General features: G+C 37.8%; 1 protein-coding gene across 2 annotated transcripts in view; it reads right to left on the bottom strand.

Annotated features, from left to right (window-relative positions):
- Positions 1–19898, bottom strand: part of PPP3CA (protein phosphatase 3 catalytic subunit alpha) — a 357673-nt gene that overhangs the window by 55794 nt on the left and 281981 nt on the right. For both annotated transcript variants that reach the window (XM_049885626.1, XM_049885627.1), the window contains exons 7-8: positions 8512–8589; positions 5892–5986 (exon numbers count right to left, since the gene is read on the bottom strand). In XM_049885626.1, the coding sequence (XP_049741583.1) occupies positions 5892–5986; positions 8512–8589 (173 nt within the window). The remainder of the gene's footprint in view (positions 1–5891; positions 5987–8511; positions 8590–19898) is intronic.

Below are 19898 nucleotides of genomic sequence, written 5' to 3'. Positions count from 1 at the left end.
GCACCTAACGAGATTGCTTAAATGCCACTTTCTCAGTTAAGCTTTTCTTGGCTCCACAGACTAATTTCCACTCTCATTTCCTACCACCCTTTTTGTCTTTGGAAACCCTGGTGGCATAGTGGTTAAGAGCTCGGCTGCTAACCAAAAGGTTGGCAGTTCGAATCTACCAAGCGCCCCTTGGAAAACCTATGGGGCAGTTCTACTCTGTCCTACAGGGTCGCTGTGAGTCAGAATCGACTCGACAGCAATGGGTTTGGTTTGTTTTTTCTTTACAGATATATTTAAATAATTGCCGGTAGGATTACTTACTTAAGGTCTATCAGTCTATCACACTACCAGATTATAAACTCCACTCTATTTTATATCTCCAGAACCTAACATGGTGCTTGGTATATAGTAAGTTCTCAATAAATGTTTATGTTGATGAGTAGATAAAGTTCAAGTCAATTTTCCAGGTGGCAAATTATTAAAAAAATAAAGTCTACATGTCTATCATTGCATCTTTTTTCTATTTGGTATATTTGGGTAATAAGCTTTTCCCTTAAAGCTACAGTTTCACAGGAGAAAAACAATTCAAATGTACAAAGTGCTCTGCAAGTGTTTAACTCCAATTTGGAAATGGCATCGGCACTCTTTACAGCAGTAATTTAAAGTGAGATAAAACTCTGTGGGTCAATACTTAAAGGGGACTTTTGGGTACTGGCTTGCTATGAATTCCCAGGGGGGAAAAAACGCTTCAATCAATGCATATATTGACTGCCTACCATGTACAAGGCATGCTAATTGGCTTTACAATGTGTCCCAAAAAGCATTTTCAAACTAATTATAACCTGATTGGAAAGTGAAAGCAATGCATGGAAAAGCTAACTAGAAATAACAAAGTAAATAATAAGTTCAAGGGCAAATGATCAGCACTGCAGGCATTCAGAGAAAGACTGTCAACAGAAGTCTTCATAGAAAAATAGACTGGAGTGGGTCTATTCTATTTAGATGGGCAAAGAAGAATGAGACAAGTGTGGTTGAATGGAAAGAAGTGGGTTTTTATAATCCTATATCATTTTCAATTTTTCTAGTAAGTCTAGTGAAGAGAGCTCCCAAAGATACACAGAAATTGAAAGTAGAAAGTTATTTGGAGCAATGAATAGAACAATTTGCCTGAACTAATGGGTTCACCAGAAAGAAGAACAGAGGTAGTTCATACTGGAAGGCTGCATCATATACTGCAGTAAAATTATAAATAAATTAAGGCTATTTTCCTGCCAGCTTCTGTGAGTCTTATGCTGACATGTGGCATAATAAAAACAACATAAAATATTCAGTGATGAAAACATCTTAATATTGCACAGCATTTTCAATTGTTTCAAAGCAGTTTAATTTATTATTTGCAAAAGGTTTTTTTTGTTTTGTTTTTGTTTTTTTCATTTTACAGAGATGTCACCGCATGTTCAGTATATTTAAATGGCTTAGTTGTTTATGGTAGAGCTGTGATTGAAACCTACATCTTTTGCTCTGGCAACTTGCAGCGGTAAGCAGCAGTTACCAGAAGGAGGACACAGAAGGAGCCAGAAGGCTGCTGTAACACAGAACGGAAAGGATAAGAACCAATGAATTAATGTGGCTACACCAATTTGGGACATTTACAACACTGTTTGGAGATCTAGTCTGTGTCACTCACTATCTGAAAGCTGCTTATCAATTGCAGGCAAATATGAACTATTAACCACAACTGTTGTACATTTAAACATGTATCTGATCACAACTACTATTGGTTTTAAGACGGCAGGAAAATAACTTTTTTTTTTTTTTTCATTTAATCATAGAGCTATTACTGCTGCCTTAATTTGCAGGAGCTTTAAAAATCAAATTATTGTGTAATTACGAGGTGGTAACTTCAGAGCTCTTTAGGGTCATCTAGTTCTAAGCATCAAATGGTTAACCCAGAATCTGAAATTCTTCACTTTTACGTTTCCAGTGATTGTGTTTTGAAGGTACCTGTAAGCAATTTTATTGCACTGCTTTTTAAAATGCTAGTTAACATTTATTTTATTCAAATACAGTAACCCTCATTTCAGCAGTGAATAATTGACTCCCACTCCCACATACTGTACATGGTGTTAGCATAATAGCTTCAAAGTGCTTCAGAAATCTGACACCAAAGCCTTTTGAAATTATGTTCAAACTGAAGAATATATCTTTTGCTCTTCTTTCCTATCAGTTTATCTTTTTCTCTCAGGAGAATTCTTTCTTTTATGGAAAGGTTCCCAAACTGAAATACCCTTCCTGAGAGATTGTGATCTACCCCACAGGCAAAAGAACACAGTGAAAGAGCCACAAAATCGCAAAGGCAGGGATGCACTGATGTCTATTTTTTTTTTAAGTTTTTACCTGTGAAATCAGGACTATAGACAAAGAGACAATACACACTTTATGGGAGAAATAGCTATTGGTCTCAAGCAAAATTACATTGCCTAGCCTTAACATGGAGCCCTGGAGGCACACTGGTTAAGAACTTGGCTGCTAACCAAAAAGTCGGCAGTTCAAATCCACCAGCTGCTCCTTGGAAACCCCATGGGGCAGTTCTACTCTGTCCTATAGGGTCACTATGAGTCAGAATCAACTCAACAGCAACATTTTTTTTTTTTTTTTCAGCCTTATGATGAATGGAAAAAATCTAGCTCTGTTTTTAATGGAGTAAAACCCTAACTTTACTTGCTATTACTATTAGAGTTTTAATTGTTAAAAAAAAAAAAAAATTATACATATAATATAGTACATGCTGCTTGGAAATTGTTCTCTGGCCAGAAAGTGACTTGCAACCCCTATTCACTGGGTTTAATAGAACAATTTAAAATGATATATAATAATAAAAACGTAAGTGTCCATACATTGGTAAATTACAGGATTATGGTAGGACGTGCATTATGACCTACTGAGTTCTTGCATTTCTTGGAGGTACCTCAGGGGTCTTCTCTGGTGCAAAGTGGAGAACTCTCATCTAATCACAGGATTAATTTATATTAGTTTTACACAAATGGCTTCAATATTCAGATTGTTAAGAAAAAAAAAAAAAACCCAAAACAAAACTGTTTGCTGTTTAAAAGTAAATAAAGTTTCACAAACCCTGGTCTCTTTCTAATCAAACTTCAACAATTCTTTAAGATCCAGATTGTATTTTACCTCATTAAAATGGCCTTCTCTGACCATTCTAGAATGGTCGCTTAAGTTGCTGTCAAGTTGACTCTGACTCATGGTGACCCCACGTGTGCCACCGTAGGACTGTGGTTCATAGGGTTTTCAATGGCTTATTTTTTGGAAGCACAGCACCAGGTCTTTCTTCCAACGCACCTGTGGGTGGACTCAAACTTCCAACCTTTCAATTAGCAGCTATGTGCATTATCTGCTATTAACTGCTGACTCTCTTAATTTATACTTTATCATATGATGTCTTATATTTATGTAAAATCATTCAAATATTTTACTTTGTCAACTTTGTTTATAACTACTTGCATCCTGAGAACATGTTTTATTTTGTATTCTTGCCACAGGCTGCTAAGGAGAGCACCTATTTTCTAGGGACTGCCCCTTGTCCCTGCCATGTATGATTGTAGTAGAAACTGCACTACAGCTACTGGTAACCATGCTCCTTGGCCAAACGGGAGGGTCCACCACAGTCCAGATGGCTATGTGCGAGATTGTGCTGCTAGGGCACACTCTATCCAGCAGGTGTCAATCTCTGGGTCATGGTGAGGAGGGGAGGTGGTACACAGGAGAGTCACATGCTCTATTTGTACGATACAGCAGGTGGGCCTGGGGAGAGGCAAGGATCAGGATGAGATATACAGCAGCACTCCGATTATACATGGTTTGACTTTTGGAGCAGGATCCCTGATTCAACTAAGATATGGGGGCTTAGGAGGTGGAGGGAAGTACTGAGCAGCAGATCAAGGCACAGGCACAAGATGTACATTCTACAGGGAAGTGGAATACACTAAGGAAATGAAGGCAAAACAGCCTATTCATGAGGACCGAGGACACTTGACAGGACTTGGGATTACAGGTGGTCAAGGCCCATCTCAAGCATCCCAGACCCCAGGCCTAGGATAGGAAGACACCTATCGCCCCTCACCATGGGAGTGGTTCTCAATTCCAGGAATTTTCAGATTGTCTCAGAAACTAGACTGACTTTTTCTGCCCTTGCTGGGCTGTATTTGACCTCACATAAATTATTTGATTGCTTTTTCTCTTTTTGTCTCCATTTCTCTTAACCTCAGAACACTACACTCAGACATGTTGCTAACTACAGTTAACGGTTTTACAACCCACACATTCATTTAATTGCCCATTTTGACAGATCTATAACATTTCAAATCATTTCTGAGTATAGAGATTTCCCTAATGAAAGAACATAACCGTTCCGTTACCAAATTATTATTTAAAAAAGTTTTTTCAGTATTGGAATGCATAGCTTAATAATTGAGTGTGTTCAAATATTTCGTTGGTAATGTGGATTTTGAGATATATGATCTGGTAATACAAGCCACCAACAAGGCAAGTGGCAGTGTGGTGCCACCGATCTGTGGCATGACGATATACCAATAGGAACTAAATAGAGAATTTATTGCAGGCAACTTTCCATTAGGTTACATGGGGAACTTCTGTTTTTCCAAATATGACACAGAAAGACCAAAACAACCTCTCAGGGCTCCCTAACTATGACATAGCAAAGCTATAATTATGCTTGTAAGCCTTATGTCACAGAAATAAAGGGAAGGGGGAGGCAAAAGTTTACAAAACTAACACATCTGGGAAGCATCATCTAATAGAATGCTCAACCTTCACAACAATGAGGCTCCAACTCTGGTCTCCTGAGCTTCAGGCATTTCAAAAGGGACTACCTTGATGCTAAATGCATTAGAACTGGACTAACGCCTCATTTTTGAGGTCCAAAGGCATAAAAAAGTGACTGGTTTACTGTTAAAGAAAGGGAGTCCTGGTGGCACAGTAGTTGAGAGCCTGGCTGACAACCGAAAGGTTGGCAGTTCGAATCCACCAGCTGTTCCTTGGAAACACTATAGGGTGGTTCTATTCTGTCCTATAGGGTCACTAAGAGTCGGAATCGACTGACAGCAACAGGTTTTACTGTTAAACCAATAGGAACCAAGGAGATAATGTGTCCCATGTTCTTTTTTTCCCTATAGTCAGTAAATAAAACTTTTTTTTTTTTTTCCCTTGTTTTTTCAGGCACAAAGGTATGGTGGTTCAGAAAGTACTGGGCACTGAACTGGAAGATATGGGTTTGATCCTAGTTTATTACTTCCTAATTCAGTGATCTTGGGCAAGGCAACTAAATACAGATTCAGTTTCTGCATATTAGAAAAAGGAGGGCAGTTAATGATACTTTGAAGTTTCTTCTTCTTTTTTTTTTTTTAAAGAGAAATGAACATGTACTTGCCTAGCACAGGATTAGACTCATGGTAGGTGCTAAATAAATACATTTTAATCTTCAGTTATAGCTTCTTTTTATTTTCCTTGACTCTTTACATGCACGATCACACTATTCTTATTTTCTTTATTTAAACTTGCAGCTTTTTAAGGAGTGTGATTTTGGGTTACTTCCAATGATTATTTCTTTTAAAACTATATACATGAGAGCAGGAGCTACCAACCCTGCTGCTCATTAGAACTGGCTGAAGAGTTTTTGAAAAAGTGATAGTGCTGGGCCCCACCTTTGAACAATTAAATTTGTATCTGTGAGGATAACCAAAATATTTGTATCAAGCAATATAGAATAAGTAAAACCAAACCAAAATAAAACAGCTTAAGAGACACTGCACACACTACACAAAAGAATGCAAGAAGGATTTAAAAAACAAAACAAAACCAACGCTTACCTTTGTTATTGTACACGTCTAAGTAATTTGGTGCTGAAAAAATTGTAATTAGAGAAGGGAAGCCTGTTGTTTGGCTTTTCCTGTACATGCGATACCTAAAAACAATAAATGCAAGTTAAAACAAGGCTAGTAAGGAAGAAGGATGATGCTAAATTATAGATTCAGAAACAGAAAATTAAATGAGTTAAGTTGTATCATTCAAGGAGGATCCAATTACATAACGTTAAATAAACTCTTCTCTCTAAAGTCTGTTATACACAGACATCAATCCATCTCAGGGGTAAAGCTGAAATGATACAATCATACGTGTGATTTCCACATGTCCTTTCAAAGCTTAGCTAACCCAAGGAGAGGCTGGAGTTCAGTGGACAAGCATAGTTCACTTCCACATGTTCAACCAGGAGGACACAGGCTAATTGCTACAAACCAATACCCTTCATCGACCATATTTTTCAGAAGATAACTAGTACTTCGGACATTAAGAAAGACTAACTGAGCAAGTAATACATGGAGACTTGCCAATATAATCTAGGCAATTAATCTATAAATCTACAATATTCTGTAAAGGTCATATATAAACATTTTGCTTGGAGGAAGTGATTGCTTTTCAAAGCATATCTGATTAAATCTAGGAGTTTTACAAATTGAAGCTGTTTCTATTTTAGAATTTTATTTATTACCCATCCCTGCTGCTGTCTGCTGGTCAAAGATTACTGTCTCAGCAGGGTAATATTTAGTCAATCAGTAATGAAACAGAAAATCTGTAAGAACTATGGGAAAAAACCAACAGTTCAATTGGTTTTATAATGTATAAAACAAAACTTGCATTCTTAAATAAACAAAAGGTACAGGAAACTTTGACTCTTTTCCAAGGTGATAAAGAACCTCATGACCTCTATGTAAGAGTTTTTTTTACAAATATCAGTTTAGAGACACTCCAATGAAGCACAAAACAAAATTTTATCACCCTTTGGGTGTTTTCTGTCAGTTATTTCTGGCAGATGAACCATTCCTTATTTAGCTGGGCTATAAAAGTACTACAAAAAAAAAAAAAAAAAAAAAACTTGTTGCTGACTCAAGGCGACCTCATGTGTTACAAAGTAGAACTGCTCTATAGGATTTTCTTGGCTGTAATCTTTATGGAAGCAGATCGCCAGGCCTTTCTTCCATGGCACTGCTAGGTAAGTTCAATCACCAACCTTTAGGTTAGCAGCTGAGAGCAAACCATTTGTGGCACCCAGGGACCTTTCTAAAGGTATAGCCAATTTAAAATTTATAATTTTAACAATATTTTGACTCCTCTCTTTTTAGAACTACTGAGACAAACTAGTTTTCTCAGAAGAAAATACCCCTTAAAAATCTTTTAGAATGTTCTAGAAATACTTATTCTGCTTATGGGACTTAGCTTTGTTGAAAAAAAAATCAGAGGAAGAGAGTAGCACTCTCAAGCCTAGTACTTTGACTTTATAAACTGAGGCCTACTTGACAACAAATAAAGACAAAGGAACTAGATAATATAACCTCAATTTCCAAATGAATCCATCAACTGCCCAATAAAGCAAAAAAATACTTGTTGATTTTAATTGATGCACTTAATTTTTTTCTTCTTTTTTTGTCAAATAAGAAGATAAGTTCAGTTAAGTAGTGGGATTAAGAAAAATCTGCCTCAAACGCTCAGTCTGCCAAAAAAGCATGATGTTACCACAGGCCTGAAGAGTGAGAAAAATAATCTGAGGACCTGATTGGCTGGGTGTATCAACAGGTTACCTCAACAGGTTAGCTACAACAGTACTGTGTACATAGTTTTAGATCAATTCATGCCTGTTGAGTGATTGCTTGAAAAAAGCTGATTTTAAAGGGAATTTAGGATGCGCCTTGATTCAGAAGCATCACAGACATGGGCCTACTTTAGAATGCAGGCATCTATATTCACAATTTCAGCACACAGATTATAAAAGGGAGTATTTCTACTTTTCTGAAAACCCAGAAGATATCAGACTTCGAATTCCTAATGTGGATTTAATGCACCATTAAAGTTAATGTCTGATATTTGCTAGTTTTCTAAACCCTTAAAATTAGTCTCCATTTGAAAAATTTCCCAGACATTACAAGATCAATTTTATGTTTCCATTTATTGGTTAGAACATAGAATTGTTTCCCCTATTTAAATGTCTCATTTTTTTTTTTTTCTTTTTAAAGTTTACAGGGATCTGGAATGATATTCTTAAAAATAAGAGCATAATATGGAATAGCTGTTAAATATTTATGTGTAATGCACATTGCCAACAAGACTGAAAAGTAGCCGGTAATTTATTCACCTATGGTACAGTGGTGAGAGCAGAAATTAAGAGAAGAGGAAGTGTCTTAGGGTACTTAAGAAAACCAGCTGAAAATTTATATGTTAAAGCAGAAATAGAAGGACTTTAAAGGGACTTTACAAAACAACTACAGATATTCACTCTCCAAGACTCTGCCATACCTGTGTCATCAGAAGAGAGTTTTAAGGTATAATTTCTTCTGGGGCAGAGCCTAGCAAAAGAGAACCTCCACCGCCTGAACAAAGTGAGGAGTGCTGACAAAGGGCAATGCATGGTTTTCACAAACCCACAAAACTGCTCACCCTGCATCTTGGGCTTCATGGGCTCGGAGTATAGATAACAAGTTATTGTGCTGTAAGAATTCACATACAGCCGGGTAACTGCCAGAGACAAAAAGAAAAGAAAACATCTGTTATAAAATCATCGTACCTGCACTTATACCCATCTTCAGACGTATGTGATTTGATCAAACATAATCAAACCTACACCATTCATGACACAAGCCTCTTGTCTCTAAGGACAGGTTCTTCCCTGGGGCAGAAAAAGCACCTACAGTTGTACTTCCTACATAATCAGAAAGCAGGGGAGGTGTGTGAATTGGAAAAAAAAAAGGGGGGGGGATTATATAACAAAAGAAGAGAAGTGTCCACTCCCAGAGAAAATCAATTTTAGCAAGTCTGCCTTTAAACATAAACGGAAAGGAAACATAAATATAACATGAGAATGGAATAAATCTCAAATTTTGTCAAATATAGCACCATGCGTGTCTGCGTACACATGTGCAACAGATGACAGAGCTAGGCAGTACAAGAGAGTAAGTCTACTGGGAAATGAAGCTATCACCTCACTCAATCTCATGGTTACATCAAACTGAATACACTATTTAAAATCTCAACAGCAACTATAACAATGTATAACGTTTTAAAAATCTGTACTTTAAAAATGATCAACGCAACTTTACCTTAAGGTATTCTTCATCTTGACTTCATAAAGTATCAAATATAAAATAATTCTGTTTTTTAAGAAAACCTCAAATCCAAAGATAAGCACTGCACTATAAATTAAATTCAAATTACAAACTACCTTAAAAAAAAAACCTTTGATCATTCTGTCTCTGCACTCAGAATTTTTAATGAGACAAACGTATGTCATAAAAAGGAATAAATTTTTGACAGTTCACATCAAAGAGCGGTAAACCAATACTAAGCACAATGTAAACAAACCACAAATATTCACTAAGAACTTAAACTATATACACTATAGGAAAGGGAGGCATTACTTTCAACTATTTTGGCTTAATTAAAAATCATGTGAATTTTAACTGGACCGAAGTAAAAACTAAGAAGTTTCCTGGATACATCCAAACACTTTGAGAGACAGAGTAGCTGGGACTGGAGCCTGGGGACCACGGTTTTGGGGGACATTAGGTCAACTGGCATAACAAAGTTTATTAAGAAAATGTTCTACATTCCACTTTGGTGAGTGGCTTTTGGGGTCTTAAAAGCTTGTGAGCCGTCATCTAAGATGCATCAATTAGTCCCAGTCCATTTGGAACAAAGGAGAAAGAAGAACATCAAAGACAAAAGGGCCACATAAACCAGAGACTCCATCAGGCCGAGACCAGAATAACTAGATAGTGCCCAGCTACTACCACTGATTGTCCTGACAGGGAACTGATGGAGTGGGAGAAAAGTGGGCAGCAGAACTCAAATTCACATAAAAAGACCAGACTTAATGGTCTGACTGAGAATGGAGGAGTCCCCGATGCCACGGCCCCCGGATGCTCTGTTAACCCAGAACTAAGACCATTTTCGAAGCCTACTCTTCAGGCAAAGATTAGGCTGGGCTAAAAAAAATAAAATAATACTCATAAAGAATGTGCTTCTTCAAACAGATACACAAAACCAAATAGGTGGTTCCTGTCCAGAGGCAGACTGAGAAGCAGGAAGGCACAAGAACTCGTTGAAATGACACAAGAAACCCAAGGTTGAAAGAGGGAGTGTGCTGTCACATTATAGAGATTGCAACTAGGGCCATATAACAATACGCACATAAATTTTTGTATGAGAAATTAACTTGAGCTATAAACTTTCACCTGAAGCACAATAAATAAAAGAAAGAAAGAAAAACACCTGCCTTGTGCTAGATCTCAAAGGAAATGATGCCTGAGGGTCAGTAAATAGAAAAGAGGTCAGAATTCCATACATACGAGACAGGGAGGGACAGGAAACAGGAGCATGAACAAAGGCAAAGAAGATGGAAAGACAAAAATGTAAGAAATGTAGAAAAACTGACTTGGCAGTAGAGCAAATAGCTACTATCAGACTCATTCTGTTTATTCTCTTATTTCTGTTTCTTGTTGTATTAAACTATATTTTAGTCTGTGAATTACATCTAGATTTCAGATTGTAACCATGATATAGCCAGTAGGCATTATTAAAAAGTTTTTTCATGTTTTTATGCCTTTACATATACTTGCCCTATGTATTTTTCCTTCTGGAAAGCCCTATTCTTCTGCTAAAACCCAAAAACCAAACCAAACCCAGTGCTGTCGAGTCGATTCTGACTCATAGCAACCCTATAGGACAGAGTAGGACTGCCCCATAGAGTTTCCAAGGAGCGCCTGGCAGATTCCAACTGCCGACCCGTTGGTTAGCAGCCATAGCACTTAATCACTACACCACCACAGGTTTTCTTCTGCCAAGCCTTAGCTAAATTATCACCTGTGCCCCCTTCCCTTCAAGCCTACCTCACCCTCAGGTGTACAAAGTTGCTGCAGTCATTCTATTCCCCTAACATACGTATCTAATGTACCACTTATCATGTTGTGTTGTAAATTATGTTCACACATCTTCTCTCCAGCTATATAGCGAATGCCTTAGGGAGGCGCAGTTTTATCATCTTTATATCTTAAATGCTTAGCAGCAATTTGTCAGTTTTCTGGAGCTCACGCTCTACTGCTGGAGTAGCCTCAACAGGGTAGTCAAGCAGGTGAAAGACGCAAAGGGCTTCTTTCCTTCACTGTTGCTTAGGCCTCAATCCTTTGCAAAGGTGCCAGGAGGAAGCCTCCCGCTCCTTGGTGTCTTCACATTCTCCCAGCCCCAGCTGTAGGGAGGATGCTGCCCAACTGTTCAACAACTCCTCTGCTTCTTGGGGTTTGCATGCCAGGCACACTCAAGTAGGACAATGGATACTTAGCCCTGGGGTGCCCTGGGGTTTCCTGGATGCTGGCAGACCTATTGTTTCCTAGGACTCATGTGTTTCATTTTTTTGCCCCAGAGTTCTCCAACTAATTTCATTTTACCCACTAGGGATAAAGTCCTGAAAGGCCCCAACTCTCCCTGCCAGAAATTCTCTAGAACTGAAGTCTTCATTTGCACTTGCTGCCTCAGGAGCAGCAGCTAATTTTTACTTAAGGCAAACTTTCCACTGAAGTAAAAAATCTGTACAGAAAAGTGCACAAACCAGGAGATTACAACCTGATGACCTCTTATAAAGTGAACACTTTGGTTACTAGCATGAAGATCAAGAAATAGAATGTTACCTGAACCCCATAAGCTCATATCTCCCTCCAGTCATCATCACTTCCTTGATAAGGGTAACTGCCATCTTGACTTTTAACACTATAGATTCATTTTCTCTAATGTTATTTAAATGGTATCATACAGTATGTGTTCTTTATTATCTGGCTTCTTTCATTAATTATTATGCCTGTGAGATCGATCCACACTGTTACGTAAAATTGTAGTTAGCTCATTCTAATTTACTGCATTTAATTATACAAATATGTATTATTCAGTCTACTAAATGTAAATTCTTTTTTTTTTTTTCCATTTCTTCGCTACTATGAATACTGCTGCTATTAACAATCTTGTGTATACCTTTTGGTCTACGTATGTACACATTTATACAGGACAGAAAACTAGGAACGGAATAGTTCTAGCAGATACTGAAGCGGCTAGCTGTAATTTCAGATTAGAGGTCAAGTAAGACCATTCAGGCGGCATCTTTTCAGAATTCAAAAGCCCAAGGTGTTATTTCCCTTCATGTTTTCGAGAACACAACTTTCTCTGCCTGCAAGAGCCGTGCCCACTGACTTTTCTTGGATATGCTCTACTCATCATTCAAGCCCACATGTGATAGCACCTCCACAAGGAGTAGTTCCTTAGCCCCCAACCCATCCCCTGTTTGGGTTAGGCACCCAATTCTGTGTGTGTGTGTGTGTCTGTGTGTGTTATCAACCTATGCAGCATTTATCATACCACTACTCACCTTGCATTTTATTTGTCTATTTCTGCTTATCTGTCTCTTATACTAGACTGTCATTCCCTTGAGGGCCTAACCAATGTTCGTTAAATGCTTGACTAAGTGAGTGAACTCTCATAAAGGATATATATGAACGGGGGAGGGGTGTGGCGGACTGATAAAACTGGAAGCAGGGAGCTCAGGTATGATTTCTTCAACAGACTAAGAAAGAATATCTTAAGTTCAGAGTGGGAAAGAGGGAGGATGAATTATCTAGATGCTGGTGATAAGACAGTGTCACCAAGATGTGGTAACTATACTAATTTAAATGAAAAAATAAAAAGCAAAGATATTTACTGGTCTACCTGATGTAGAGAATGAACTGTAGGCAAAAACAGAAAAACCAGGAGAAATCCCCAGTGGGGAAAGAAGGGAAAGGCCAACATGGCACCCTAGACAGATACATCATGCCGTCCCTTTGCAGCAAAGACCTGAAGAATTAAGTAAAACAGATACGAATGTCAATCCTAGAACACTAAGCATCAAATGAAGGGATAAAGAACTTGATCAAACACCAAATGGAAGACATTTCCAGATAAACAGAAATTAAGGGAATTCATAAAAACCAAACCAAATTTATAAGAAATATTAAAGGGAGTCCTTTGGTTAGAGAACCAACAACCAGAGTCTCAAACACAGGACAGCATCAACCAGGTACTAACCTAGGTACAGAACTCTCAATAATAAAACAAAGTTAAAAGACTTAAAAAAGGGAAACAGAGGCATCAACCTGTAAATAATGACAACATCAGAATAATAAAAGGGGAGAATAAATGGTATAGCTACAGAATTTTCAAATGAAAAGGAAGTCAATGCTATATCAAGTAATAAAAAACTGGTTCAAACTTAGTAATATAAGGGTAAACTTCAAGGTAACCACAAAGAAAGTTAACAAACTTACTCATCAAAGTAAAAAAGAGGAAAAACACAAAGTCTCAGTAGGCACAAAATTTATAATAACAAAAGAAAAGATTCACAAACAAAAGGAAATCAGCACGGGAAAGTAAGAGGAACAAAGAAAATGTCAGCACTACCAAAAAAAAGGCACAACAATATGACAGCAATGAACACATACCTATCAATAATCGCACCAAATGTAAATGGCTTAAATGCATCTGTAAATAGAGTGGCAGAATGGATAAAAAAGCATGACCCATCAATATGCTATCTACAAGAGACACATGTGAGACACAAAGACAAACTATATAAAAAATCAAAGGATGGAAAAAACGTATCAAGCAAATGTTGTTGTTAGGTGCCGTCGAGTCGGTTCTGACTCATAGCGACCCTATGCACAACAGAACGAAACACTGCCCGGTCCTGTGCCATCCTTACAATCGTTGTTATGCTTCAGCTCATTGTTGCAACCACTGTGTCAATCCACCTCTTTGAGGGTCTTCCTCTTCTCCGCTGACCCTGTACTCTGCCAAGCATGATGTCCTTGTCCAGGGACTGATCCCTCCTGACAACATGTCCAAAGTATGTAAGACGCAGTCTCACCATCCTTGCTTCCAAAGAGCCTTCTGGTTGTACTTCTTCCAAGACAGATTTGTTTGTTCTTTTGGCAGTCCATAGTATATTCAATATTCCTCGCCAACACAATTCAAAGGCGTCAACTCTTCTTCGGTCTTCCTTATTCATTGTCCAGCTTTCACATGCATATGATACGACTGAAAATACTATGGCTCGGGTCAGGCGCACTTTAGCCTTCAGGGTGACATCTTTGCTCTTCAACACTTTGAAGAGGTCCTTTGCAGCAGATTTGCCCAATGCAATGCGTCTTTTGATTTCTTGACTGCTGCTTCCATGGCTGTTGATTGCGGATCCAAGTAAAATGAAATCCTTGACAACTTCAGTCTTTTCTCCATTTAACACGATGTTGCTCATTGGTCCAGTTGTGAGGATTTTTGTTTTCTTTATGTTGAGGTATAATCCATACTGAAGGCTGTGGTCTTTGATCGTCATTAGTAAGTGCTTCAAGTCCTCTTCACTTTCAGCAAGCAAGGTTGTGTCATCTGCATAATGCAGGTTGTTAATGAGCCTTCTTCCAATCTTGATGCCCCGTTCTTCTTCATATAGTCCAGCTTCTCAGATTACTTGTTCAGCATACAGATTAAATAGGTATGGTGAAAGAATACAACCCTGATGCACACCTTTCCTGACTTTAAACCAATCAGTATCCCCTTGTTCTGTCCGAACAACTGCCTCTTGATCCATGTAAAGGTTCCTCATGAGCACAATTAAGTGTTCTGGAATTCCCATTCTTAGCGGTGTTATCCATAGTTTGTTATGATCCAAATAGTCAAATGCCTTTGCATAGTCAATAAAACACAAGTAAACATCCTTCTGGTATTCTCTGCTTTCAGCCAGGATCCATGTGACATCACCAATGATATCCCTGCTTCCACGTCCTCTTCTGAAACCAGCCTGAATTTCTGGCAGTTCCCTGTCTATATACTGCTGCAGCTGTTTTTGAATGATCTTCAGCAGAATTTTGCTTGCATGTGATATTAATGATATTTTTCTATAATTTCTATATTCAGTTGGATCACCTTTCTTGGGAATAGGCATAAATATGGATCTCTTCCAGTCAGTTGGCCAGGAAGCTGTCTTCCATATTTCTTGGCATAGATGAGTGAGCACCTCCAGTGCTGCATCTGCTTATTGAAGCATCTCAAGTGATATTCCATCAATTCCTGGAGCCTTATTTTTTGCCAATGCCTTCAGAGCAGCTTGGACTTCTTCCTTCAGTACCATCAGTTCCTGATCATATGGCACCTCTTGAAATGGTTGAATATCGACCAATTCTTTTTGGTATAATGACTCTGTGTATTCCTTCCATCTTCTTTTGATGCTTCCTGCATCATTTAATATTTTCCCCATGGAATCCTTCACTGTTGCAACTCGAGGCTTCAATTTTTTCTTCAGTTCTTTCGGCTTGAGAAACGCCAAGTGTGTTCTTCCCTTTTGGTTTTCCATCTCCAGCTCTTTGCACATGTCATTATAATACTTTATTTTATCTTCTCGAGAGGCCCTTTGAAATCTTCTGTTCAGTTCTTTAACTTCATGAATTATTCCTTTTGCTTTAGCTGCTTGACGCTCAAGAAGCAAGTTTCAGAGTCTCCTCTGATATCCATCTTGGTCTTTTCTTTCTTTCCTGTCTTTTCAGTGACCTCTTGCTTTCTTCATGGATGATGTCCTTGATGTCATTCCACAACTCGTCTGGTCTTTGGTCACTAGTGTTCAATGCATCAAATCTATTCTTGAGATGGTCTCTAAATTCAGATGGGATATACTCAAGGTCATATTTTAACTCTCGTGGAGTTGCTCTGATTTTCTTCAGTTTCAGCTTGAACTTGCATATGAGCAATTGATGGTCTTTTCCACAGTCGGCCCCTGGCCTTGTTCTGAATGATGATAGTGAGCTTTTCCATTGTCCCTTTCCACAGATGTAGTCAGTTTGATTTCTGTGTGTTCCATCTGGCGAGGTCCATGTGTATAGTCACCGTCTATGTTGGTGAAAGAAGGTATTTGCAATGAAGAAGTCGTTGGTCTCGCAAAACTCTATCATTCGATCTCCGGCATTGTTTCTATCACCAAGGCCATATTTTCCAACTACTGATCCTTCTTCTTTGTTTCCAACTTTTGCATTCCAATTGCCAGTAATTATCAATGCATCTTGATTGCATGTTCGATCGATTTCAGACTGCAGCAGCTGATAAAAATCTTCATCTTTGGCCCTAGTTGTTGGTGTGTAAATTTGAATAATAGTTGTATTAACTGGTCTTCCTTGTACACGTATGGATATTATCCTATCACTGACCGCGTTGTACTTCAGGATAGATCTTGAAACATTCTTTTTGACGATTAATGCAACACCATTCCTCTGCGAGTTGCCATTCCCAGCACGTGTCTGTCAGTTTGTCGTACTGTGAGGGCTTGTGTGTTGCTGTGATGCTGGAAGCTATGCCACTGGTATTTAGATACCAGCAGGGTCACACATGGAGGACAGGTTTCAGCTGAGCTTACAGACTAAGACAGGCTAGGAAGAAGGACCCGGCAGTCTACTTCTGAAAAGCATTAGCCAGTGAAAACCTTATGAATAGCAGCAGAACATTCTCTGATATAGTGCTGGAAGATGAGCCCCCCAGGTTGGAAAGCACTCAAAAGGTGACTGGGGAAGAGCAGCCTCCTCAAAGTAGAGTCGACCTTAATGATGTGGATGGAGTAAAGATTTTGGGACCTTCATTTGCTGATGTGGCACGACTCAAAATGAGAAGAAACAGCTGCAAACATCTATTAATAATTGGAATCTGGAACGTACGAAGTATGAACCTAGGAAAATTGGAAATCATCAAAAATGAAATGGAATGCATAAACATCAATATCCTAGGCATTAGTGAGGTGAAATGGACTGGTATTGGCCATTTTGAATCAGATATCATATCAAGCAAATAGTAACCAAAAAAGGGCAAGAGTGGCAATACTAATTTTAAATTACTTTAAGGCAAAACCAACCATAAAAGACAAGGAAGGGCATTATATAATGATCAAAAGGGACAATCCAGCAAGATGATACAATCTTAATAAATATCTACGAACCCAACAACAGGGCTCCAAAATACATAAAGCAAACTCTAACAGCACTGAAAAGAGAAACAGATAGTTCTACAATAATAGTAAGGGAGTTCAACACCCCATTCTCAGTAAAGGAGAGAAGATCTAGACAGGAACTCAACAAAGATATAGAATACAAGAAGTCCAAAATCAATCAACTTGACCTCATAGATATATATGGAACACTCCACTGATCATCAGCAAAGGATACATTCTTTTCCAATGCACATGGAACATTGTCCAGAATAGACCACATTTTAGGCCATAAAGCAACCCTCAATAAAATCCAAAACATCAAAATAATACAAAGTATTCTCTCTGATTATAACGCCATAAAAGTAGAAATAAATAATAGGAAGAACAAGGGAAAAAAATCAAATACATGGAAGCTGAATAACACCTTGCTTAAAAACAGCTAAGTAATAGAAAAAATCAAAAAGAGAATTTAAAAATTCCTAGAATCAAAGGAGAAAGAAAACACATCATACCAAACCAAAACACAGAAAAGGCAGTACACAGAGGTCAATTTATAGCAATAAATGCACACATCAAAAAAGAAGAGTGGGCCCCAAATCAGAATGTTATCTCTACAACTTGAACAAATAGAAAGAGAACAGCAAAAGAGGCCAACAGCCACCAGAGATAAGGCAACAATAAAAACTAGAGCAGAAGTAAATAGAGAACAGAAAAAATAATTGAAAGAATCAACAAAGCCAAAAGTTGGTTCTTTGAAAACATCAACAAACCACTGGCTGACAAAAGAAAAAACAAGAGAGGAATTACATAACCCAAATAAGAAATGAGATGGGGGACATTACAACAGACCCAACTGAAATAAAAAGGATGATAACAGAATACCATAAAAATTCTACTCCAACAAATTTGAGAACCTAGAGGAAACTGGCAAATTTCTAGAAACACACTACTTACCTAAACTAACACAAGGTGAGATAGAAAATCTGAACAGATCCATAACAAGAGATCAAAGAAGTAGAAAAAAAAAAAAAAAAAACTCTCAACAATAACAACAAAAACCCTGGCCTAGACAGCTTCACTGGAGAATTCTACCAAACATTCAGAGAAGAGCTCACACCATTGTTACTCAAACTATTTCAGAACACAGAAAAGGAGGGGACACTCCTGAACTTATTCTATGAAGCCAGCATAACCTTACACCAAAGCCAGGTAAAGACACCACAAAAAAAAAGAAAATTACACACCAATATCTCTCATAAATACAGATGCAAAAATTCTATCCAATAGAATTCAGCATCATATCAGAGGAAAAAAATACCCCATGGCCAAGTGGGATTCATACCAGGTATGCAAGGATGGTTCAGCACTAGAAAACCAATCAATGCAATCCATTACATAAATAAAAGAATCACATGATCATGTCAACTGACACAGAAAAGGCATTTGATAAAGTCCAACACTGATTCCTGATAAAAACCCTCAATAAACTAGGAATAGAAAATAAATTTCTCAACATAATAGAAGGCATCTATAAAAAATCAACATCCAACATCATTCTCAATGGAGAGAAGCTGAAAGCGTTCCCCCTAAGAACAGGAACAAGACAAGGATGCCCTTTATCAACACTCCTTTTTAACATTGTGCTAGAAGTCCCAGCTAGAGCAACAAGTCAAGAAAAAGAAATAAAGGGCATCCAAATTGGAAAAAGAAGAAGTAAAACTATCCCTATTCACAGAAGATATGATCCTCTACATAGAGAACCCCAAAGATTTCACAAGAAAACTACTGGAACTAAAAGAAAGATTCAGCACAGTAGCATTATACAAGATCAACATACAAAAATCAGTTGGATTCTTATACACCAATAAAGAGAACTTTGAAAAGGAAACCAGGATAACAATAACATTTATAATTGGTCCTAAAAAGATAAAATCCTTATGAATAAATCTAACCAGGGGCGTAAAAGACCTACACAAAAGAAAACTACAAAGCGCTTTTATAAGAAACCAAAAGAGACCTACATAAATGGAAAAACGTACCATACTCATGGATAAGAAGTAGACTCAACATTGTGAAAGTGTCAATTCTACCCAGTGCAGTCTGTAGATAAAATACAATCCATATCCAAATACCAACAGCATTCTTTAACGAGATGGGAAAACTAATCACTAAGTTTACATGGAAAGGAAAGAGGCCCTGGAAAAACAAAGACTTATTGAAGAAGAAAACACAGTAGGAGGCCTCACACTACCTGATCTCAGAACCTACTATATAGCAACAGCAGTCAAAACAGCCTGGCACTGGTACAAGACACATTGACAAATGAAACAGAATTGAGAACCCAGATGTAAATCCATCCACTGATGGTCAGCTGATCTTTGACAAAAGACCATTAAATGGGGAAAAGGAAGTCTGTTTAACAAATGGTGTTGGCAAAACTGGATGTCTATCTGTAAAAAAAAAAAAAAAGAAACAATATCCATACCTCACATCATACACAAAAACTAACTTAAAATGGATCAAGGACCTAAATGTAAAACCTAAACGATAGAGATCATGGAAGAAAAAATAGGGACAAAGCTAGGGGCCCTAATACATGGCATAAATACAACACAAACCATATCTAACAATGCACAAACATGGGAAGATAAAGTAGGTAACTGGGAGCTAGTAAAAGTTAAACACTTGTGTTCATCAAGACTTCACCAAAAGAGTACAAAGAGAATCTACAGACTGGAAAAAATTTTGGCTATGACATATCCAACTAAAGTCTAATCTCTAAAATCTACAG

This window comes from Elephas maximus, chromosome 5 (assembly GCF_024166365.1).
Source record: "Elephas maximus indicus isolate mEleMax1 chromosome 5, mEleMax1 primary haplotype, whole genome shotgun sequence".
In the NCBI taxonomy this organism is placed as follows: Eukaryota; Metazoa; Chordata; class Mammalia; order Proboscidea; family Elephantidae; genus Elephas; species Elephas maximus.
The sequence above is the reverse complement of the archived record's forward strand: the minus strand, read 5'-3'. Positions and strand labels throughout refer to the sequence as shown.